General features: G+C 40.9%; 2 protein-coding genes across 3 annotated transcripts in view; one reads left to right on the top strand and one right to left on the bottom strand.

The window, feature by feature from the left end:
• Positions 1 to 310: 310 nt before the first annotated feature.
• zgc:73226 (uncharacterized protein LOC402792 homolog) lies at positions 311 to 9,090 on the bottom strand. Its single transcript, XM_050053254.1, has 6 exons — positions 8,865 to 9,090; positions 4,373 to 4,523; positions 4,044 to 4,125; positions 3,486 to 3,559; positions 2,091 to 2,237; positions 311 to 1,066 (listed from the first exon to the last, which is right to left on the bottom strand). The coding sequence occupies exons 1-6, from the start codon at positions 8,905 to 8,907 to the stop codon at positions 1,018 to 1,020; spliced, it is 546 nt and encodes a 181-aa protein (XP_049909211.1). The 5' UTR covers positions 8,908 to 9,090; the 3' UTR covers positions 311 to 1,017.
• Positions 9,091 to 19,474: 10,384 nt separating this feature from the next.
• Positions 19,475 to 24,453, top strand: part of LOC126395622 (mucin-5AC) — a 44,748-nt gene continuing 39,769 nt past the window's right edge. For both annotated transcript variants that reach the window (XM_050053231.1, XM_050053230.1), the window contains exon 1: positions 19,475 to 20,028. The gene's annotated coding sequence lies outside the window, so the exon portion shown is untranslated. The remainder of the gene's footprint in view (positions 20,029 to 24,453) is intronic.

The following is a 24,453-nucleotide window of genomic DNA, read 5'->3' as shown; positions in this document are numbered from 1 at the left end:
TTTTCAGTGATTTACCCCATATGGGAAAGGGCAAATTTTAAACAGATGTTGTGATTCATTTGCAGGTTGTCAACAACACAGTCAAAGTTTTTCCTCTAAGTTGTCTGTGTGATACAAATAATCTCCAGACAAAAAAATAAAAATACATTGTCTACACACAGTATTAATCACTGGTCCAGGCTTAATTAAGTAAACCTTGGTGCTTTGCCGGCTTCACTTTCCCTGCATTTATTAAACCAGACGAACATGTGTTCAACAAACACTGCCAAGATGAGACTGGAGGAGAACAATAAAAGACCCAAGAGGCACATTAAGGTTTTGAGGAGTGAAGTTTAATGGGATCATGATTGTCTTTGTCGGACGTCAAATATTTAATTGGTTTACGGGACAAAAAGCACAACCAGAGCCACTTCTACATTCACTCAGCCAACTAAAACTCTCTACGTTAGATACACCATCAGAGCAGAAAAAAAACCCAAGAACCACTTTCAGCAGCTCAGTGTTACAGAGGGTCATTACTTTTGACAAATGACAGACATTTTGCTTTTTCAAAGGTTGGGCGAAAGGCTACAACATATTATCTTTCTCATTTCATCCGAACACACTGTTCCCAAATAACCGTTTTCATCTCCTCCTATCAAAGGGATTTATTGTTCTAGCTGGGTAAAACTCTCTTTCGCTCCTTTCTCTTGTATCTGGGCAATCTCTCCTCTCTGATTATGCTTTAGCTGGTTGAGATCAGTGTTACTCTCCGGGGGAGTAAAAGTGACCTCAGTCTGACTCATTGGTCGGCATCCGTCCGCTCTCAGGGCCCTACGACATGCGCAGACTGACAGAGAGACAGACTGGCAGAGTGCTGCTGGGTAGACAGATGAACAGAGAGACAGAGGTACAGACAGGCAGGGTCCTAAGGTTGCCCAATGACGAAGGAGAAGGAAGGAGGCAAATTAGTGCAGTAACAGTCTGACCTTATTGGACAGACTGTTAGCGAATGGGGGCACTGGGCTGCGGCCGACGTCACAGCGTGCTAGTTGTGGAAGCAGCCAATCGCTTTCCTATGTAGATCCTAAAAAAAAGAGAAAGCAGTAGTTTGTAATTTGTTAAACCCCACCCTCAACAGCAGTTGTCCAATCATAGCTTAGCAACTGTAGCTTGCCTCAACAGGCCTGTCAAGCTTTGGATTTGTTGTTGAATTTAAAGGAATACTTCACCCACCCAAGTAACTATTTCTATATCAATTATCCACCCCAATGTCATGTTGAATTCACAAAGACAGCTTTTTTTTTCTTGCATGCCTCCATGGTGAACGAAGAATCCAAAAAACAGAGAAATTTCTTGATGAATTGAAGTAAAAGGGGTCCACATTTAACATCAGCAAAACCACATCAAAACATACATTTACAAACTGTCACACAACTCGTGCAGTATAATCCAAGTCTTACTCAGCCACTCTTTTCTCAGTACTTCCCAAATAGAAAGAACTTTCCAACGAGGAAGTGTACCATGAAGTGAAACTTATCTATGCTCTCTTCAAAGCCAGACTCCACTGACAAAAACAGCAATTTTAACTCACTGAACACAGGAGCTGCTGGTCTACTGCTGCCTCAATCAGTTAGACTGTTTGTGTTACTGTGTTAATTTATTGCATTAGTTTGGATTCAGCAAAGTCAAACAGTAACACAAACAGCTTCCAGTCGAGGCAGTGGTAGACCAGCAGCTCCTGTGTTCAGTGAAGTAAAATTACTGGTTTTGTCAATGGAGTCTGGCTTTGAGAGAGGAGAGAGTAAAGGTCTGTCTGTTTGGGAAGTTCTGAGCATACGACTGGATAAATGAGACTTTGGTTATACTGCACAAGTTTTATAAGAGGTTGTAAATAGATTTTTTATATTGTTTTGTTGTCAAACATGGACCTCTATGACCTCAATACATCGGGATTTTTCTCCATTTTTGGATTCTTCATTCACTGTGGAGGCATGCAAGAAAAACAAAAGAAATTTCCACAAAATCAGCAAAACACAGGGTGAGTAATTGATATACAAGTGGCAGTTTGAGGGGTGAGGTATTTCTTTAAGTATGTGTCTGCGTCTCACCCGACTCCAAGTGTGAGCAGGTGTGAAGCCAGCAGAGAGGGAACAAGGATGAGGAGAACATCAGAGGAGAAGATTCCTCTCTTCATCACCTCCGTCTTCCTCACGCTGAGGGAGCCCTGCTGCTTCGGGTGCTGAAACACAAACTCTCTGCATAGAAAGTAGAGGGATGAGAGACGCAAGGAGAGGGAAGACAGAAAAATAAACAGAGATAATGAGAACACAAGAGAGAAGACTGAGGATGCATGAAAGGTAGCACAGTACTGAGAGGCCATTAAGAGCTTCTACCTGTCAGATAGACTTATTGTATTGCAGGAGATTAAATGTCAAGTGTGGCAGTGTAAATAAAAAATGAGAGTGATTCATGTGCTTCTCAACACTCAAAGGTATAATCCATAAAAAATAATTTAAGACACAGCATTGGAACATGCAGTCAAAGTCAAACTGAAGACACGCACTAGACAACTCGATCCCAATTTTTTATTTGTGCTAATTTTTCAACTAGTGCCAAACGTAATAAAGACAAAGGTAGTTAGTTTCAGTTTCCCAGCAACGTTTGAGCCACCCTTTGCAGCATTTTTCAGTGGTATTTGAGCCACCGATACTGGGTGTTTCTCACCGAAGCGTCCCTGCTTTTCCAGCAACTTTTGTGCCACCAAAGATAGGTATTTGGGCCCAACATAGTATTTTCCTAACCATAACAAAGTGTTTTTTGTGTCTAAAACCAACCATGTATTCACCACAGTGTTATTGACAAATGTAATGTATCTGTGTTTTAGAGAAACTTATAATGCAAACATTTTTTTTAGCACTTGGATTGTCTAACTGTAGGGAGTCTGTATTTTCGGAGAACTGGGACAACAGGTTGTTGGAGAAGTGGACTTTCGGTCCAATGGTACATTTTTCAGACTAGCGAGGCTTTGGAATTTCGGGCCGTTGGAACAATGGCCAGTATTCTTCATGTTAACGACAAGATTTACTGTTACAGCACAAAACTCCCCACAAAACCACAAAATTGTTGTTTTTATATTTCTATTTTTTGTATAGATTTAACAAACTAAATACAAAGTGTATTTAAAGAGCTTTAGAGGTGCTGGTAAGCAATGTTTTGAACTTAAGAGAGAGCTAGGCTAGCTGTTTTCCCCTGCTTTTATCTTTATGCTAAGCTACGCTAATCACCTCCTGCCTTCAGCTCACAGAAATTAACTTCCTGTCTAACTCTCGACAAGAAAACACTATTCATTTGAAACTGTTAAACACCTATACATCTACACAAGTACCTACAACTACTTTAACGACATAGGGATGAGGACATTTTTTGAAAAATAAATAAATAAAAAAAGTATAATAAAAAAGAAAAGAAAACATATTAAATCACTCTAAAGGATCTAGTCTTACTTTGGGGGCATATTTTCGGGTCTACTGGACCAGTCCCACACCCAGTCAGTGTCCGCCCGCCGCTCAGCTTCCTCCTGCATATGGGATCAGATGATGAGCAACAGTAGAAAAACAAGAGGAAGGAGAGTAGACAGAGACGAGAAAATCAGGACAGAGACAATGACGTTAACCTGCAGATCTCAGCACATGTACGCGCCCGAATGTGATATCCTCCTGATATTCTTCCAGCTTTAACATATGCCTTGTAAATCTTCGGAGGGAATCGCTAACATACCGTTCTTAGTAAGACAGCTTTAATACAGTTCAATAAAACAGAACAACTTCCATGACATAGGTGATCTATCTCAAGCAAGTTTAATGCCTCTGCATGCTGATTTAAGACGGTGCTAAAATAAATGGAAATGAGTGGCTGGAAAGTATGAAATTAGTATAAAAAGCCTCTCTGTGCTTTGGTGAATGGTCAGCAATAATGTAAAATAACAAAATGAGATGTCTGTGTATTTTTCAGATTTATGTTTTGCATTAAAGATTACAAAAAGAAGGATGAAGTTATCTGACCTGTATGGTGATACAGTCACTGTCCTGCTCACTAGTGGGTCTTGGGGAACCAGTGGACTGTGGAGTCCCCGCCTGCGGAGGACTGCGGACAACAAACAGACATTTTAAATGTGGGTTTAGTATCGAGATATGACAGACTGCAATTTACCAACTCTACATTTCTGTTAAAACAAACAGACAAAGTAAACACATGTTGTGAAAAACAAGCAAAGTTCCACTGAGCACAGAATGAAACTCATTACTGTGCAAATTATTCTTACACCTCGCTGTGCAGCTCAACCCCCCAAACAAAACACAACAAATAAAACACACACAAACAGCACCATTACCTGTCTCTACTCCTCTCACACTCCAGCTGTGCCTCCAGAAGGATCCTCTCCAGCTCCCCCTGCAGGGCAGAGGAGATGCTGTCCTGTGGCCCTGTCAGACTCTCCCTGCGGCTCACGGCTGCAATCAGCTCCTCCAGCTCGACCCAGGAGCCTGATGAGGAAACAATAAGAGCAGCAGAGTTTGTAATGATGCTCAGGCAGTAAGCAAGGCAGCAGACAATGCTGGGGCCTTGTGCACATATGTTAGACTGCAATGAGCCAGACAGGAGACATGGTGAGGGAAGTAAACAAATCTATAGCCTTAAAATATAGTGTTTACATTGAGTCAAATTTACAAAGCATGCTAAAAAACCCTTATCAATACACATCTGTCACAGAGAACAGAGAACACTACAACAGCATAAAGCTCATATGGGTTTAAAAAAGAACACAAAGAGAATCAGGGTCCCAATTATAGTCTATGGGGCAGCCCCAGACTTTATACTCTATGACATAACAAGTTTGAGACTTACTTCTCTGGTTTCTGGCTTTGAGACAGAGTAGCTCATGATCACAAATAATAATTGAATTTTCCTACGCCATAGAAATAACATATTGGACTTCTTATTTAAGTGGTGTTCCTCTTAAAAGGAGCAGTGTGTAGGATTTAGTGTCATATAGCAGTGAAGAATGCAGATTGTAATCAGCTGAAACTTCTCCCATGTGCCAAGCGTGAACTCCCAGTTAGTGTTCCATCTGTGTTTATTGTTCAGGTTTTTACCATGAGCCGAATTATCCACAGAGCTCTCCTCCTCTCCAAAACAAACAAACCCAGTGATTTAAACTGGTGCAGATTAAAGCAGTTTCACGTTACAAATCAGTGCTTCTCCGACGCTGCTTGCCATGTCGGGAGACGGGCCGCTAGCCCAGCAACTGGTCATGTGTGCTCACCTTTTTTCTCTGATAACTTAAGATCCAGGCTTTGAGGAGGTTTTTACCAGGCACTGAGTTATCTGCAGAGGTCTCTTCCTCTCCAAAACAAATGGACTCAGTTAAAAAAAAAAGGGTTTTATTGGTTTTGAATTAAAAAAATTGTGTTTTTACAATGCTGCTTGTCACAGAGGGGCTGCAAAGTACAGTGGCCAACTCAGAAACATAAATGGTCCAATCTAGAGCCAATGTGTGGTTTGTCCATTTTGGGCTACCGTAGAAACATGGCGGTGCAACATGGAGGAGTCCATGGATGAGGACCCACTCCCTATGTAAGTATAAACAGCTCATTCTAAGGAAACGAAAACACAACGATTCTTATTTTCAGGTGATTGTATACTAAACAAAACATACTTAATTAATTATATTCAATTTCTGCATATATATATTCCCCTAAATCCTTTACACTGTACGTAAATATGATAAAATAATGTTATGTGACAAAACGCTGCTGCCCGTGTCAATGATTCTGACCAGATTGTGATTAAAAAACAGTAAAATTTGTTAGTTTTGTTTCATATGTGTGAAGAATTGTGTCTGATGTGTGAAATGTTTTTATAAATAAATCAAACTGCATTAAAATTTCTCTGAATGATGAAATATTTTGTCTGTTCTCAGTTTGAACACAGTCCTACTTTTAATGTCAGTTTCTGAATAATTTGCGATTAATTGAATTTTGTTTGTTTTTTCCCCACGTTTTTAATTTTTAACGTTTAAATTATTGGTGCTTTTGTTTGCGATAGCAACTCATTTCAATTGTTTTTTACTTGTCTTTAAATTACTGAGCACTGCAGCTTTTGTTATCTCCAAATAACCAACCAATCCTATTCTGTGGCTCAAAATGATGCATGCTGGGAACAGTTTTTCAGCCATACAATTAATATTTTTGTCAAGACAAATCTAATATTGCCATACCTATTTAAACTATATAAGCCGAATATTTTCCTTTTAAAATATCCTTTGGTGTGGAGTAGACAGGTGTGTGCTGCTGTGCACTGACATTATGGTGACTTATCAGCAGCACTGCGGATGTTCTGACATGACAAACAGTGAAAGACACAGTCTGTTTCTCCCTATCAATGAACTCTGAAAACACACAGCCCATGAATGAATGGACGCACTGGTTCATTGGGTGCATGAGCAGGGAAAAGATTTGCACATGTACACACACGCACATGCTTAGCTGTGTGTATGGCGTGCACACACCCACAGCCAAACAGTAGGGCAGGGCTAACTCAGGCTGACAGCATGCTTGCTTACGTAAGATCTTATTTCTGTTAGAGATTAGCCATCCACCCTCTCCCTTCCTCCCCTTGTTTTTCTCTTGTCATGCTGCCTGTGTCCCTCGGTGACACAGGCAGCGTTTACAAAATATCAACACCTCATCTGACTACCAAAGTGTCCTTCCCCTCTCATCTGATCGCTCTAATCCTCACTTTACCAGGGTTTTTGACACTCTGTAATCACACAAACAGCAGCAGAGGGGGTAGAGACAAGAGTGGGCACAGAGCTGGAGGGAGGGGAGTGGGGGGGGGAGGGCAGAGTGGGAAAACTGTGCCATTGCCCTAGTTTTTTTTTTACAGAGCAGAGTTATGACATAACAACTGCCTCGTTGCCTGACTTATCTATCTGTCGCCATTCTGCAACACTAAATCAGTTTCTATGGTGCAATCCTGTACACATTCATCTGTGCCACAGCCAAATCAGCTTTATGTAATGTGGACAAGAGCTGGATACTAAAAGCCTCAATGAACTGTGGTACAACTGGCTCATTTTTTTATTTGCTGAGCTATGAATGTCTGTTTCCAGTTTCAGGACTGTACAGGAATTGAAAGGGACATGGGGGACAAAAAGGGGGGAGGGTTATGTGTTTTTTTTAAGCTGAAGGGAGAGTAGGCAAATTGTTTTGGGACAGCAGGAGAGGGTCTTTATGTATTTTTTGCCTGTATTTATATTTCATTTCACTTCACCTTTTTCTTGCATGTTTCCTGAAAAAAAGAGAAGACTGAGTAGTTACATCAAAAATGTTGCAACCCAAAAAAATGTGTTTTGTGTGCACCATGGACCAAAAAGGTGCATTGTGTCATACAAACATCGTACTGTAAGTGTACTTCCATCCATGCATTTTTACACACATTTTTAATTTGCACATAAAAATATCTGAGTGCAGATGCTGGGGAAAAAAAAGTTGAATTATTGGAGAGAAAAAAATGGTGCCTTCTTCTTCGGTAATTTAATGGCACCAGACATTTTATCTCAATGTGCCCAACTTCTAACAATCCTAACAGCAGTAGTAGATGGACACTCACAATATTTCACATTTTCTTTTGCATGTTATCTGGAAATTTGCGGCACATTTGTGTGGAAACTTGACTAGTGGTAATACCGGCTCAGCAGCTGCAATTTTCTGTACATACAATGAATTTGTTATTTTGGGGGATAATTGCTAATTCTGTGCCTAAAGTGGAATTTGGGCTGTATAGAAAAATATTGTTCTATTGACACTACTAAACTGGGCGTCACAAATGTTTCTAAGTCCAGGGGGGTCGTTCAAAACAAATATCGACATCAGAGCTAGGTTGATAAATTGGCCACATAAATCAGCCGATACTACCTTAGTACAGACACAGTATATCGGTATCAGTGTGCATGTGCATGCTGATTAAAGAAATTGTTTTACAGTAATAGCAGACTAGATCTGAGGTCATTTAGAAAGATTGTCACCCTTATATAACAGTTGTCAACCAAAGACAAGTTGATTTTACAACTTTAAATTGGCCTATGTATCTTAATTACAATTCAAATAAATATAATAATCTACAGGATCTGTAGTGAGATTGATTGTTGATATTGTGCTCCAAATATCAACATAAGAAACTCCAGTATTAGACTAATTGATAACCCTATTTTGCGTTTAAAAAGTCAAGGCTCATACACCTATAATTGTCACACAGTCCCTTACTGTCCTGCTCCCTGTTACATTGTTTCCCTTGTTTTACCCAGCATCCTATGTGCCAGGCAATGTGCAAACAGCACAGTGGAGCTATAAGCGTCAGGAAATCTCCACATCTTAATTGGCTTACAGAGATACAAACAGGTGAGTCAGGGAATCCGTTTACACAATGACGGTGTCAGTGGCAACAACAATGCCAGCTATGAAACTGGCAGTGCCTTGTTCTCTCTGTGGCATCCTCTCACACCTGCTGTCATCCTGACATGCTGTTGGTATCATGTCTGCACTGATGACAGCATACCTGGAGACACACTGAGCGAATGAATGGGGTCATTGCTCACATTGTTTACACACTTTGTTGATATTTGCATTGGGAAATTAAACCGATCTGTGCACACACACACACACACACACACACACACAGCCGCTTTAATAATGATCTCGGTTAGCTGTTTGATGGCTAGATGTGTGCATGAAGCATTACGTCACGGCTGTAAAGGTAAATACACATATATTATGGTATGCTAACAGCGAAGCAAACGGCCTGGTCCCTTTACCACCATCACTTACCGTAGAGTCCGTCCTCTGGTGTCTGCGAGCCGGACAGAGACATGCTTGGACGTCGGGGTCTGGATGGATGGATGGAGAGATGGAGAGCTCGGAGAGATGCTGACACTGGCCGACGAGGACGAGCAGGTGCAAATGGGTTTCTGCCTTGTTCGCTTTTCTCTCAATCACTCTTGTGTTTGTTGTAGTCTAAAAAGGACATTAGGCACCGACGCTGCGCTAATCCTCCCCTCCCTCCCTCCCTCCATCCTCCCCTCCTCCCCCCTCCGTTTCCCACGTGTCAGGAGGGAAGAGGTAAACAAAACAAGCCGAGAGCTCAGCAGGTAAAAAGCCACACCGACAACAAGGTGCGTGACACAGCAGTGTGTGTGTGTGTGTGTGTGTGTGTGTGTGTGTGTGTGTGTGCCCTGAAGTGACCAACAGTTTTTGTTCAGTTTAAAATACTAATTTCTAATTCTCTAAAAGTTACCCACAAGATGATAAGAAACTTTGCCTTATACTTACAAATACATTTTTATGCAGTTTGGACATACACACAAACACCACTTTAAGTTCCATGTTCATATCACATAGTCTGCACATGTTCTCTCACTGTTGATTATCTTACATAATCTATTGAGAGCTTTAAGTCAGGTCAGTTCTATTTAAAGATCCTCCCTTCATGGAGTGTAAACTAGTGAATTTAATGATCCTAAATAAATAAATTGGGATTTCACGATTCCCTCTGGCTGCTGTTTGTCTTTTTGATTTGGTAATAAAGCAGTTACAGATGTTGGCCATTCATTACAAATACTTTCACACTTTCTAATAAGTCATCAAGTCCAGAGTTATGAGTTCCAGATGTTAATATGTTGTTAATCCATGGATTTTGTTGTTTCCAAAGGGTTACTGGTTCAGAGTGCCTGCCTATGTCATGAACTAAATAACTATCTCAGAAGATAAATGAAGTCTCCTGCTGGAGGAACAAACCACAGCCACTAACCAGCTCCACTTATTTGATGAATCAACCCCTTTGAGCAATAACTCACCATTTTCCAGACAAAATACTAAGAAGATGACCTCAGTGTTGTCAGTAACAACTTGACCAACAACTTGGCCTGAATGTATCCCACAGTTAAGGCTACTAAATGTCAGTGTCTTTGTCTCTCAACTTGATATTACAATATTTCTGATAATATAACCACTTATTTAGCAGCATAATTAAAGGTCCAGTGTGTAGATTAAGGGGGATATATTGGCAGAAATGGGATATTATATAATTAGTATGCTTTATTTTGTTTATAATAACCTGAAAATAAGATCTGTTGTATTTTCATTACCTTAGAATGAGCCGTTTATATCTACATAGGGAGCAGGTCCTCATTTATGGAGATCGACATGTTGCACCGCTATGTTTCTACAGTAGCCCAGAACAGTCAAACCAAACAATGTCTCTAGATAGGGCCAGTCACTGTAGTTAGCTTCCCCTCCGCAATGACAGCATTGACAGCAAGAACTCGATGTTCTTACTGATTTTAATCACCTGGTCCATTTGTTTTGGGGAGAAAAAGACAATTTGTGTCCAATAAAAACCTCCTGAACAATGAACACTGAAGGAATTCTAGCCGGGGAAAATTACAGCTGGCTGCAATCTGCAATCCTCACCACTAGATGTCACTGAATCTCACACAGTATTCCTTTAAAATAAAACATTTATACTGTTTTTTAGGAGAACAAAAAAGAATCACACGTAAATAAAAAACCTTTTTGATGAATACAAACCAAAAGCTTGATTAACTATTTTGCATATGTGACTTAATCGTAAGTGTACAGTGTTAAAGTACAGACTCATTCACATTCCTGTAAGACAGAGTAAATAGCTGAAGCAACTCTTCCAATATAAATGTCTGCTCAATTGATTTGCAGTAATAGTCAAACATAGCATTTTTATTTTGCAAGTAGTAGATTCATTTTTAACCTCAGTTAACCCCAAAATCAAAAATACATATTTTCCCTCTTACCTGTAGTGCTATTTGTCAGTCTAGATTGTTTTTGTGTGAGTTGTTGAATGTTGGAGATATCAGCTGTAGTCTGCATTCTTTCAGATATAATTGAACTAGATGGCACTCAGCTTGTGGTGCTCAAAGCACAAAAAAACACACATTTGGAAAAACTCAAGAGCAATGTCTCTTTCCAGAAATTATGACCCGGTTACTCAAGATAATCCACACAGCATGTTGCTCATTGTTTTATGTAGTAACTATTTTCTCTCTACTGAACTACATCCAGCAACTGTATCATCATGTGAAAGGAAAAATTCATCTACTGCTAGCTCACTTAGCACCACTGAGCTAGCTAACGTTACAGCCTATTATTTTCATAGTCCATGGTTACAGCTCAGCTGAGGAGGACGCTAATTCTGTGTGATGTTATGGTTGGTGGGTGTGGCTTGATAGAAAGAAAATAGTGCCTATATGAAACTGCTCACAACAAGGTCTGTGGATTATCTTGAGTAACCAGGTCATGATGTCTGGAAAGAGACATTGCTGTTGAATTGTTTGTTTTTATGGTGCTTTGACATCATTAGGCAGACATCTCTACAGTCAATATCTCCAACACTCTGCAAATCACACCAAAACAATCTAGATTGATAAATAGCACTAAAGGTAAGAGGAAAAATATGTATCTTTAATTTTGGGGTGGACTGTCCCTTTAAATGAAAAGGCCAATTAACAATTTTTGTTATTTTTGCATAGACGTAGAAGTTCTGGTCTGATGGTATATTCAGTTTAACTGGAAACTAGGGGTGTAAATCACAAGTTTAATCACAATCTGATATATCATTTTTTTGGTTGCAATACAATATTTACTGTTATCACAGAGTTTGCCATACAATTTTGATTCGATTCAATTCGGGGGCCTTTGATTGATATGAGATTATATTTGTAAATATCCTCATTATCTTTTCCTTGGCTGGTTACCATTATCTGCTTGGTGCTATAAGCTGCTAGCCCTGTTTGAATGTCTAGGAAGGAGGTCTGCCATGGGAACTTCAAAGGTGTATCTTAAAGATGACAATATGTATTAATGTTTTCACTTTGCATCAATGATATTGGATGGTTGATTACACCCCTGCAGGAAACCAGATGGTTTCAGTTTGTTATGGACCAAATTGTTGCTCAAGGGCAATTGTGTCAGGTTGTCACCAAAAACATTGAAAATTATCCTCTGATGACTATGAACATACAAAATTTCATTAAAATCATGGAATCAGATCTGTTATCAAGCAAAGGAAACTTCCTCAGACCCATCTACTGCTATTCTCTTCCTGTCCAACAGATGCTCTCTGACTTTTCCTCCCAGTCACCTCACTCTCATATCAGCCGCTCCCTCCTGCCTTGCAATAACCCCTCTCCCTCCTCTCCCAGTCACCTAACCTTCCCCAATCACCTGTTCAGCACTGCAGATATTTAATCATCCCTTTTCCACTCACTCCTTGCTGGTCCATTGAACTTTCCATGCACTTTATACCCTATTCTGTCACCAGTTATCTGTTACATGAAATCTGGATCTTGTTAGTTGCCTGATCTTTTGGAATTTGGATTTCCTGTCGTCCCCCTTTGGATTTGTTTGTTGTTTGTTAGGATTATGTCACCCTTACAGCCCTCATGGTTCCTGGGTCCTATCCCCATTGTAGATGGGAAAAGAGAGGCACCTCAGTGGTAATTAAAAAAACATTCATGGGAGCATTAACTAGTGTGCAGACTTTATCATTCCGTCTTCTACATGTTCCCCTGTCCAGCACCTGGTATGTATTGTCTGGATGTGCGTGCTTTTGTAAACCTTTACTATCCCTGTTGTCCCACTCGCACTGGGACATACAGAGATCTATTTATCCTCCCTTACATACATTTATTGTGGGTAGGGAACAGTCTATACTGAATATCATGAATATTAGACTGTAACCTGTTTTGAAAAATAAATAATAACTGAATCATTCAAAATAAAGATTTCCCCTCTTTGGTCCAGGGACGTCCATGCTAAGTGTCCTCATTAAAGATCTCTCTAATGGGCTGCAGTTCTAAAGCCAACTTATTAAGGTTATTGCCAAAAATCTAAAAAAAAAATATTTATTTATATTGAAAAAAAAAGCACTCCCCTTTTAATCTTTGGCAGTCGCATATAGGCTGCAGAGTACCGTTTGATGTGTGCCTTTTAAAAACATCAAATGAAATGGACTAGAGCAGATCAGGATGTTCATGGTTGCTGCTGCATCATCACTTTATCAGCACCACATACCTGGAGAACATGTGAGAACTCTTTGCTATATTTAAACTATTTCTTAAATTAATTAGATCAAGGATGTGTTCCAGATTCAGACTCTGTTTGTGTCTGTATCGAATGAGCCCTATGGCCCCAATGATTCATCTATTTCTGTGACATTCCTTTAAGATGCTTGGCATCGGTGACATCAGCAGCGCACAGACTCAGAGCTGGATTTCATTCATGTAGCCAAAAGCAAACAGAGGCATAACACAGAAGGATGCACACACTATACTCTCATCAACATCATGTGTCTACCCATTTACTCTGATTACTTACCAATAATTAACAATTCAGTGGACACAGAATCAAAGAGTGTCAAATGAACATTTGGGGGAAATGGATATTTTCTCCTTTTCAATCATTTGCTAAGTGTATTGTAATGTAACCTTCCCTGATACTTTATGAACAACATCCCCACCTGGTGGCGAGAGAAACCAAGAAGCCCTCTTGTCCTGAGGCAATTTTATCTACCAGCATCAAAATTATAACTTTCATGTAAAACAACTCCATACTGATTTAACTACAAATGCTTTACAAGGTTTATGTAAACCACTTACTCAAGACTTATTTGAGTTGGATCACAAGACCAGACATTATGAGTGATGTAATGTTTTGTTAGTGCCTTCTGGTGCATAGCAGCGGCCAGAAATCTCTCTGCTTTCACAGTCTATCTTCTCACCCATTTATTATGTTGCCAAGCAGCATTTCTCTTCTGACCTCCAGCCTTGTTTCTAGACAAGAGGACGGACACAGAAAGTCATTATTCGGCCCAGAAACAAAGCAGGAAAAGTTCCCTCATCCATCAAAGGAGCTTAAGATCTTTGACAATGTCCTGGGCCCCGGCACAGATCAAAGAGAGAGACGCCAGCTGTAGTCAGGTCCGGCAAATGACTGCCCACCTCGTTCATCCATCATGCTTGAAACTGAGATAGCAAAATAATAAAACCTTTTCAGGTAATGGCCACGGTTAGATCTTGCCATTAGGCACGTCCCCTATCCTACAACCTTGTATTACGCTGTGATTGATGACTTGATCTGAGTGTACATTAAAGAATCTGCTTAAAATTCCCTCTTTTTTGTAGCTGGTTAGACAAGGAGGCTGATTAATGAGTGCCAGTGAAACTAGCGGTGTTCTTTTGGTGGTGTCCTCTGTGGGCACTGTGGGAAAAAGACGTGATTGGTTATATGCATGGAGCTTTTGGATTAGTATGCTAAGTAATAATTACAGTTTCTGGTCTCACCTCAAGAGGATGGTAACTTACTCATGTGGACAACACAAGGCCAGAGAAAGGGAGAGGAAGAGATCTGAAATGATGATGCTACACGTATAATTCAGTTACTTAGGATTTAGTTAGTGATAATAGTAAAATAATGCCTTCGGTTTCAATAGAGTATTCACACAGGTCGGCACTCGGGCGCTAATTAAGGTATAGGCTACCATGGTACCCATCTTATTTTAGCGTTACCATGCCAACATGTGCTAATTAGCACTAAACACAAAGTGGAGCAGAGACTAATGGGGATGTCATTAGTTGTGCAGGTATTTGGTCATAAACAAAGACTGTATAAAATTATAGACGTAGCTACCGTGACGTCAACCATTGGTTTGTGGACTCGCCATGTTGGTTTTTTGGAGCCAGTAGTGACCATATTTGGACAAGAGGGTGAGCTGTAAAAAGAGTGAGGGGTGGATGTGACTCAGACTGTAGCAGCACCTCAAAGACAGCCAGTCACTCAAGCAGCCCCGCTCTTAAATGTGTGTAACTTTAATAAGCTCTATTTAAATGTAAGTTATATGTGAGTTATATAAAAATTCTTTCCCCCATCCTTTTTTTGTACCAGGCTGTAATCATGTTTATTTCCTCTGTAAAGTTGGGCATTTTAACATGGGGGTCTATGGGGATTGACTCACTCTTGGAGCCAACCTCAAGTGGCCATTTACAGAACTGCAGTTTTTTGGCACTTCCGCTTTGGCTTCATTTTTCAACCCAAGAGGTTGCTCCTCGGTCATTAACCAAAAATATTGGACAAAGTAAAACTTTGACCTGATGATGGCCATAGATGAGAAGTAAGAGGAAGTCATTACAATTCATCCTAAGAGGGACATAAATATCTATATCAGATTTCATCACAATCCATCCAGTCATTGTCAGGACATTTCCCTCAAAGCTACATAGGTCATCCTCATGGTGGTGCAATAGAAAAAGTATTTGGTTCATCCTCTTGGGACCATGAACATCTATACAAATTTTACGAGACTGCATTTTTCAGGTAATCCAGTGGGATATATTTAGCCTGGGAACAAAAAAACATTACTCACCCATAAAGAAACACACAAACCTGTTTATCACAAAAGAAAAAAAAAAAAATCCAAATCAAATTTTAATTTTATGTATTTATTTATTTATTTTTACGAGGCAGCAACAATATACAGCAAATGCTTTATCATCATATCATTACATACTGTGGCCTACATGGATTTATTTCCAAGTCTTAAACTGTAAAATAGAAAATTAAAACTAATAGGGTTATTACAGTTAGTATTTTTTTAAATTCTGTGTAGGAAATGCAACAACAGTCTATTGTGGCCCATTACCATTTTCATTTCAGTTTCATCTCACAAGGCGTGTGCAGACAGCTGCTGTGCCTGTGCCTGAAAGACTCTAAAACAATCAAGAACTGCTTTTTAGCTCTCCCAACATGCCTTGACCCTCACACAGCTCCACTATAATCACCAGCAGGACAGTTGAAATGGTGGAGAGCTTCAAACATTGTCAAAATATAATTGATGATAAACTGAACACCACCTATAAACTCTGCCAGCAGAAGCTCTTTGTCGTCTGTAAACTCAAGGTCCCTTCTGTAGCCGATAGACTGCTCCGCCTGTTCAGGAGCCTCATAGAGTCTGTCCTCTTTTCATTATCCTCCATCTGCTGCTTCACCACGCTCACAGTCTCCAACAGCCACAAACATGCAATGATTCTAACATCACTCGTCTTTCAACTCTTCACAGACGTCAAAGTCGCTGCAAGTCGTGCAAAGCAAAGCTCTCAGTGCAGTGCATGACCCGGAACCCCCCTTCAACCAGTGCGTCACTCTGCTTCACCCCAGCTGCAGGTGCAGATCCTGGGGCCTGTTCCTGACTTAACAGGGTAAGTTTGCACAACAGATCTTAGTTATAATATTAGTTACAGGGGTCCATGCTTTACATAGTAATGATTTCCAGAGAGCAGAGTAATCCTTCATTTTGGAACAAAAATATGGGTCTGCACTCAATTAATCAGTCATGTTGTTTATACGAATTCTTCAAGGTATGTTTTACTTTTCTTTTGGCTCTAGGGATTGTAATGTCACTCTGTCGCTTGATGTTTTTTTGTTTGTTTCAGGTTTTTTGGAGAAAAAAGAGGGGAAAACTTGTCCAGACTAAAGCAGACAATATATATGTATATATGATATCCAGTATATCTGTGGTGGAAAGAAACAGCTATTCCACTTAAGTACAGTTTGCTTATGCTACTACACCTGTAGCCTATTACAGTACGTTTCAGAGAGAAACATAGCCTACATTTTATTCAGCTACATTTATTTAAATATTAAATATATTTATCTATAGTTACTTGGCAGATTAAGGTTTTACACACAAGACTTTCGAAAAGACATTTACTTAAACTTTCAGTAATTAATTGCAGCCACTTGGGGGCAGCAGAAACAAGTTTAGAGCACAACATTGACATATTATCACCTTTTACAGTAATATGACAATGGCGTTGTGTTTCTGGTCCCCTGACTAACTTGGCTAGTTTGGTCTCTACCAACTCCTGAGGCAAACATCTCTCTCTTTAGCAGCTAAATGCTCCGCTATGTTCACCAGCTGTTTGAGTATGTCTGTCTGCTGTTTGGAGCTGCGTGTAGTGTGCTATCATGCTAAACTAAGATGGTCAACATTATACCTGATAAATATCAATGTGGTAGCATTGTGGATCAGACAATGTTAGCATGCTGACATTAGCATCTAGCACAAAGCACTGATGTGCCAAGCTTTACAGAGCAGTTGGCATGGCCGTAGACTATTGTTTCAACTACTGAGTGAACTTCAAATCTCTGAGACATTTACAGTGAGTTACAGAGAGATCATATTCAGCCAAAATTGTCAATAAATTTGCGTGTGCGCATGCAGGAGTGGTGAACTATGGCAGCATATTGTTGCCACCATGACACCATGTATTGCTCAGTTTCTTACTATGAGGAGAAACTCTTCTTACTGGCTTGTTCGACGTGAGCTAGGCCTGAGCAGAATCGATCACAACCAGTTGCAGTACAATGCATGCAGGTTAGATATCTGTCCAAGTTGATCCCAACTTGCTCTGACATCATACACACGTCAGCCTTATCAAAGAGATGATTGGCTCTTAGTTTCAACCACAAAGACCACATTTTTCTACTGCTTTTCTAGGCTAGCCTCATGTTGTGCAATGAAGGTTTAATCTGTTAACAAATCTTGTGTAGTTGATAAAAATGATAGTAATAGGCTACGTGGTCTGCAAATTTTACAGGAAGCCTACAGATTGATCTAACAGGTTGTAAACATTTCTGTGACTCCTTGTGCATTCTTTGAAGGCTGCTGGATATAGAGCATCTTTGCTGAAAACTGTCCGACATGACTGCAGCTTTCTGTCACCGCCCCCTCGTCTACTCTCCAGGTGAGGCACAGTTCATCTCAGACGAGCCTCTTTTTACAAGATCTTTCACAGTATACCAAGATATTTTTCACCGTATTATGACATTTTTTCTCATTATTACTAGATACCACATTATTCCATTTTACATGAAACTTTACTGTGATACCAACACTTTATCTTGTTACTCCACAAAATCATCATTTCTCATTAAAACAAACCTTCCTCGTTTTAACATGATACGCTGGTATGTTGTTATAACAAGAAACTTGAGTGCCTTCAAACCCTGTGCAGATGTATTTTAATCACTCTGCTCCTGGATAGTTACCACCACTATGTGTAAGGATTATGTGTATAAAATATATGCAGAGTCGTGCCTGTACTGTATGGGATATTTTTAATAGCTAAAATGCTTGAATATATTCCTATGTCTGCTCCATGTATTTGATAGGTATATCCCATTAGCATTGCAGTGGATGGCGTGTCCATTCATCTCCTATTACTGTAAATTCCGTGGAAGTAATTGTGCTCTTTCCATGAAATTGTATCTGAATCTATTCAAATGAGGATTCCCAGAAATGAGGTCTGAAAGTGTAAAAGTAGAACATCTGAGAGATGTAAAAACAAGATTCAGTGGGATGTTAATGTAGGACTGATAGAGAGAGAGAGAGAGAGAGAGAGAGAGAGAGAGAGAGAGAGAGAGGAGATGGGACAAGATAAGTGATCAGAGCTGATAAAATGGGATGAGATGTCTCAGCCCTTAAGGCATTTAGGTGTAGACTTTATCTCTCTATCTCCGCTGTAAAGAGTGGTTTCTACTAACCAGCCTCAGGTGACAACAGCCAGTGCGGCGATGATGGGGTCAATGTATAACAATAAGAAGAAGGAAAAAAAAAGAAATCAATTTGTTATAGTCATCAAGCCTGGACAAAAACAACACGCTGAGAACTTCAGACAGAAAACAACTCGAGCAAAAATACGTGATTAATTTAATACAGATTGGTGTTTTGCCTTTTAATTTGCATGCACGACTGCAAACACTTACGCATGTTAATTTCGAGAGGCCTGAAAACACTGGAGCGGTTTAACCTTCGATGACTGTGGATCTGCCTCTGCTTTAGAGGGCCATTGTCCATGTGTCTCTATTATCCTGCTGGTCACGGTTCCCCGACTCTGCCCCCACTCATATGGGAGATATCTGTAGAATAATTCTACCTGTCTGTTCCTATCTCCTTCTCCCTCCTTCTCTCCCCCCTTCTCCCTCTCTCTGTGCGTGACCTTTCTGCATTCCTCTCCAGCTGACCTTGGTGTCCTGTCAGCTTTTCCCTTTTCCCCACCTCACACTACTAGCTGCTCCCTACCACCACCCCCCTTAACCACCCCGTGCCCCTCATTTCCACCCCCTACTGACTGCTTCTTCCCTCCCTGTCCCTTGGTTCCGCCCCCTGGATCACTTGGCTCCCCTCTCTCCTCCCCTCTCCTCCCCTCGCTGTCTCCCTCTTTGCTCTCTGCAGCTGTACATACTCTGCTTTTTAATTAGACCGACTCACTAGCTCCACCTCCGACTGCCTCCTACTCTCCATCCCACCCCCCTCTCCCTCCCTCCATCCCTTTGCATACAAGGATACAGGGGCTTGCATGGCGACACAGAGAGGAGGTCATGATGGAGAGACGCAGAGAGAAAGGGGGAGAGAGGAAAAAGGAACAAGACAGGGGGAACTGAGAGGAGCATCTGAGAGGATAACTGCCTGTTTGCTCACTCTTGTCTTCTTGCTCCCCCTCCTGTCCATTCACTTCCACTCACAGCACAAACGCTCAGACAGCTAGGTAGGCACAGCGGAGCTCAGAGCTCTGAGGGATGGATAAAAAGGTTCCCACGTGAAAGGCATGAATCCACAGAAGCAGAGGAGGGCGAGCTAGAAGAAGACCCAACCAGAGAGGAAAGGAGAAAGAGGTGAGGAGGAGAGGAAAGGGGAGACAAGAGAGGAGCGGATGGACTCTACACAGAGGAGAGGAAACGGTGTGAAGCTCACCGAGCAGCAGTGACAGAGAGGTGGGAATAAGAGCAAAACATGAACGCCAGAGGGATGGAAGAATGGGCTGAAGAGACGTGAAGGAATAGCAGAGAAGAGGAGCGAAGCCTTTGTGGGAGAAACACAGAAGGGAAACAGGAAGAGAGAGATGTGGTATGTGTGACTCAGTTCTGTGTCCTGATGGAAGATAGTACAGCAATCTCCCCCATCAGCCTTCCCTCAGCATCACCATAGAGATAACGAAGTGAAAAAGATCAGAGCTGAGGACAGATTTAAAAACATCATACAAGTATCTGTTTTTATTTTGTGCAGTATCTTTTTACTTTCGCCTGTTTTTTTTACATTCTGCTAAATTGTACAATGAAGAGAGTGGCAGTGCACGTCCTTGCATGCGTGCACACACGTGCACGCGTGCATTATGTTTATGTGTTTGGCAGGTGTGTGTGTGTGTACGCGCACATATTTATTCTGCCAATGGGGGTGTGTTCATGTGCTCGCAGCGTGCCCGTGTTTGTGTGTGTGTGAAATTTAGTGAAATGGGATCGTACGTGCATGTTTGGATACTGGGATTTGCTTTACTGCAGGTGTGGGAGTTATTTTTCCGAGATTGTGCAGCTTTATGAGAAGCTTTAAAGAGTGAGGAGCTTAGATTGGTCTGTCAGTGATGTAGCTTTGCAGATTCCAGCAGCGTGCTTTCATTGCATATTTGTCATGAGCAGGACTCTGTGTGTGTATGTGTGTGTTTGTGTGTGTTTGGTGGTGGTGGGGGGGGGTGTACGCAGAAAGTTTGAGGAGGAGGAGGAGGAGGCACTGAGTGAGGGAATTCCATTTGTATGGATCTGTGTGTGTGTGTGTGTGTGTGTGTCTAAGCAAGGTCCACTGCATGCTGTTCTGGCTACATTTCATTTCCAAGTAATGTGTGAAATTGTTAATGCATTCCAATAACACTAATGTGCTTCAACATTACGCATTCACATTTGCACATCTTTCATGTTTCTCAATTAACTTATCTCACAGCGATCCTGTCATTGACACGCATGATACAAATGTAATTGCACATGCACTCTCTCATGCATGCACCGTCAAACACACACGCATGCACCCACCACGCACAGGTGCACATTTGCACGCACGCACATTTGCTGCGTGAGGAAGTGCTGTGCTGTTAATCCTGTCTTGTCGTCGCACAACTCTCTGCTCCTGTTCTCTCACTCCCTCTGCTCTACACTAAACTATATTTCCCTTTTATCTTATCTCATCAGCGTGTCTTTTAAGGGGTCAGCTATCTCCATCTCCCAGCTTCCTCTTTCCTATTTAATCCTTTTCTCACATTGCTTATAAATCTGTCTTCTGTCTCTACCACTTAATTTCCTCTCTTTACCCAACAGAAGTTAATGTACTCCCCTCTTCAACTTTTATTGCCTTTTACTTTCTCCTCGCTCTGTCAATCTCTCTGTCTGCTGGCCAGGTGTTTTCGTTGGACTGACAGCAGCTTGGCTTTTATAGGTAACACACTATGATGTACTCTCGGGACATTAGTTTGGACAGGGACATTGCAGCACAACAGCCCAGCAGAGAGTAACCCCCAGGGAAGCGGACCGCGCTGTATGTAGCTACATGTAGCGTGCTGCTGTGTGCTGGACATGTCAGTCATGCCACCTGTTCTGTTAAGCTGCTGATTTTTCATGCAGAGACCTTTGGAAGATTTAACCTCTCTGAATCCCCTGGCAGAGAGAGACACAAAAGCCAGCACATAAAAGAACCTACCAGCCAGAGAAACAAGACAATTACGCTGCAGAACGCGTACGAGAAAGAAAACAATGTTTACTCTGGCTTTCTTTCACAGATAACCAAACATCTTCAAATTTGCTCACAGTTGGCCAAGTATGCTTATCACAATCCATTGGCCTACATATAGGGATTTCATATTAGGCAGAGGATTTTGGTCAAAAGAGGACAGATGGAACAAATCATTTCTGGCACCCGCACTCTTAAAGTTAGAAGTAATCCGGCCATCCTTCAAGGAAACTGGAACAAGTAGGGTAGCTGGCCGCGATGTCTTCTTAAGTGATGAGCTGGCCAGTGACTTTGTGAGCTGACATTTGTGTATGTTTGTGCAATTATGATATTTAACCTTGAAATATTTGCATCCTGTGCTGCTAGATGAATAATTTCAATATCAAAGTATTGAAAATGACACAAACCTTCAAATGTCTATCCTTCTGAGGAACAGTCCTGACATACTGAGCGGCAAAGTTTGCACACAGCAAAGTTTTTGTGTTATTTCTGAAAATGTTTTTAGACTTTTAGACTGACTGAATATCGCAGACTTGTTTGTACAACTGTCTATCAAAACAAACCAGCATGGAGTGCACCAACCTTCCCAAGTAATTTGTGCAGATTTCATCGTGACATATGAACCTCTTTAGCCAGCTTCCTCTTCACTGCCGCCCACTTCTCCGCATTTTCAGTGAGTCAAGCAGACATGAAAAATAAATGTGAGTGTGAGGTGAAAAGGAAATAACAAGACTATCAGGCTCAAACCTCTTAGTTAAAAACACTGTTTAAAGTGACCGGTGCACTCTTAAACCTGCAATAACGGATTTTTTTTTTTTTTTTGGCCACTTGGCGTCAGTGGAAAAGAGCTGTAACCACAAGACTGACATATAAGTTTATAAGGCAAATGTACAAGCAAATACTGGCTTATTTACACATCCAACTGTTACAAAACAACATTAATCATCATTAAGACTTATGTTGCTGTTAACATGATGAATACAAGTCCAGAATTCACTCACTTTAAAGGGACAGTTCACCCTAAAATCAAAAAATACATATTTTCCTCTTACCTGTAGTGCTATTTATCAGTCTAGATTTTTGTGGTTGCAGAGTGTTGGAGATATCAGCTGTAGAGACGTCTGCCTTCTCTCGAATATAATGGAACTGGATGGCACTCAGCTTGTGGGGCTCAAAGCGCCAAAAAAATAAATTTAAAAAAGCTCAACAGCAATGTCTCTTTCCAGAAATCATGACCCGGTTATTCAAGATAATCCACAGACCTTGTTGTGAGCAGTTTCATGTAAGAACTAAGTTCTTTCTATCGAACTACACCCTCCAATCGTATTACCGCTCAGAAGGAAGCGTGCATCTACTCATGGACAAGAGGCTTGTGCTTGTAACGGTGCGAGATGTAAACACTAATGGCATCCTCGTCGGCTGAGCTGTAACAGTTGCTAGCTTAATGGTGTTAGGTGAGTTAGCACGAGGTGCATGCTTCCTTCTGTGTGGTGACAGTATATGAAACAGCTCACAACAAATGTGAAATAATTTGAGTAACCAGGTCATGATTTCTGGAAAGAGACATTGCTGTTGAGTTTTTCCAATATATTTTTTTGGTGCTTTGAGCACCACAAGCTGAGCGCCATCTAGTTCCATTATATTTCAGAGAAGGCGGGCATTTCTACAGCTGATATCTCCAACACTCTGCAACTCACACCAAAAAAATCTGGACTAATGAGTGAGAGGAAAAATTTTTGGGGTGGACTGATCCTTTACTCTCTACGGGAACCCCTGAGGGAATTATCTGGCTCTTTAGTTAAATGCCTCAGTGTTTACCAGCACCAACAGTTGCAAACTCTATCTGTCTTTTCTATTGTTGGTGACAACTAAAGCTGCAAAACTGAAATATGTGTTGGCCCGCTCAGCCATGGCATTCACCATTAGGGCGATAACTTTATTTTGATGAAGAGAAAACAATTGGTAGAAAGGCTCTTTGTTTCAAGATGCAGATTTTTAATATTTTAATACCCATACTGCAGCTAGTGCCTGGTGAAATATGGCTCGCCGTGACGGCTGACTGTAACTGGCCAAGCTGAATGCCAGTACACAGTCATAAACAAACAAACCAGCATTTACATCTTGCTGCTATTACAAAAGTGTCTGAGAGGAATAACAATGGTTGTGTTTCACTGTGTTGCCTCGGGTATATAATGAATTAAGAATCGTAATTTAATTTGTGTTTGTTTGTGTAATTTAATTTGCTGTTAAGCATGATCGGGCTTAAGATTTCATCAGTCAGAGGGAGCTGCATCAGTAACACTGTGTTCAGCTCTGGGTATCAGCAATGAAGGAATTTTCATAGCTCAAGACAGATCCCAGACCAGTGAGGATGATGCCTTTACATGCTTTATTTACATGCTTTACTTATTCATATACTTTTTTTTCTAATAACAGTTTGTCACAGATAGATTGTGGTTGACTTCTGCTTCAGCGTTGCTTATATATGCATGTGGATCTGTTTACATACAAATCAGTGTGCCTGCAAAGTCCTTTATGGGCTTACATCTGCATTTTTTAATGTGCTTGCTGGTTTTATTGTATCAAATAAAACCAAACATCCCCCTGTTTGAGACATCGCAGTGCTGCACACATTGCTTACCCAACAAAATATTCATCTACAGGCAACTCTCAAGGAGTTGTTCCTGAATTTGAGATCCCTTTGGACAAGAATGCAAACACCACAAAGGCTCCTGCACATTTACATCTGTTCTGTGAGCCGACTGCGTTGTAAATCCCTCT

Source organism: Epinephelus moara, chromosome 9, assembly GCF_006386435.1.
Source record: "Epinephelus moara isolate mb chromosome 9, YSFRI_EMoa_1.0, whole genome shotgun sequence".
Lineage (NCBI taxonomy): Eukaryota > Metazoa > Chordata > Actinopteri > Perciformes > Serranidae > Epinephelus > Epinephelus moara.
This window is presented reverse-complemented; position numbering and strand designations above follow the sequence as displayed.

What these genes read in the sequence shown, in the direction of transcription:
- zgc:73226 (XM_050053254.1), bottom strand. Translation starts at nt 8,907, where the DNA reads ATGTCTCTGTCCGGCTCGCAGACACCAGAGGACGGACTCTACG. An exon ending in GTGACTGTATCACCATACAG is followed by an intron (nt 3,560 to 4,043) that starts GTCAGATAACTT and finishes TCCCATATGCAG; the next exon opens with GAGGAAGCTGAGCGGCGGGC. An exon ending in CTGCTCACACTTGGAGTCGG is followed by an intron (nt 1,067 to 2,090) that starts GTGAGACGCAGA and finishes TCTTTTTTTTAG; the next exon opens with GATCTACATAGGAAAGCGAT.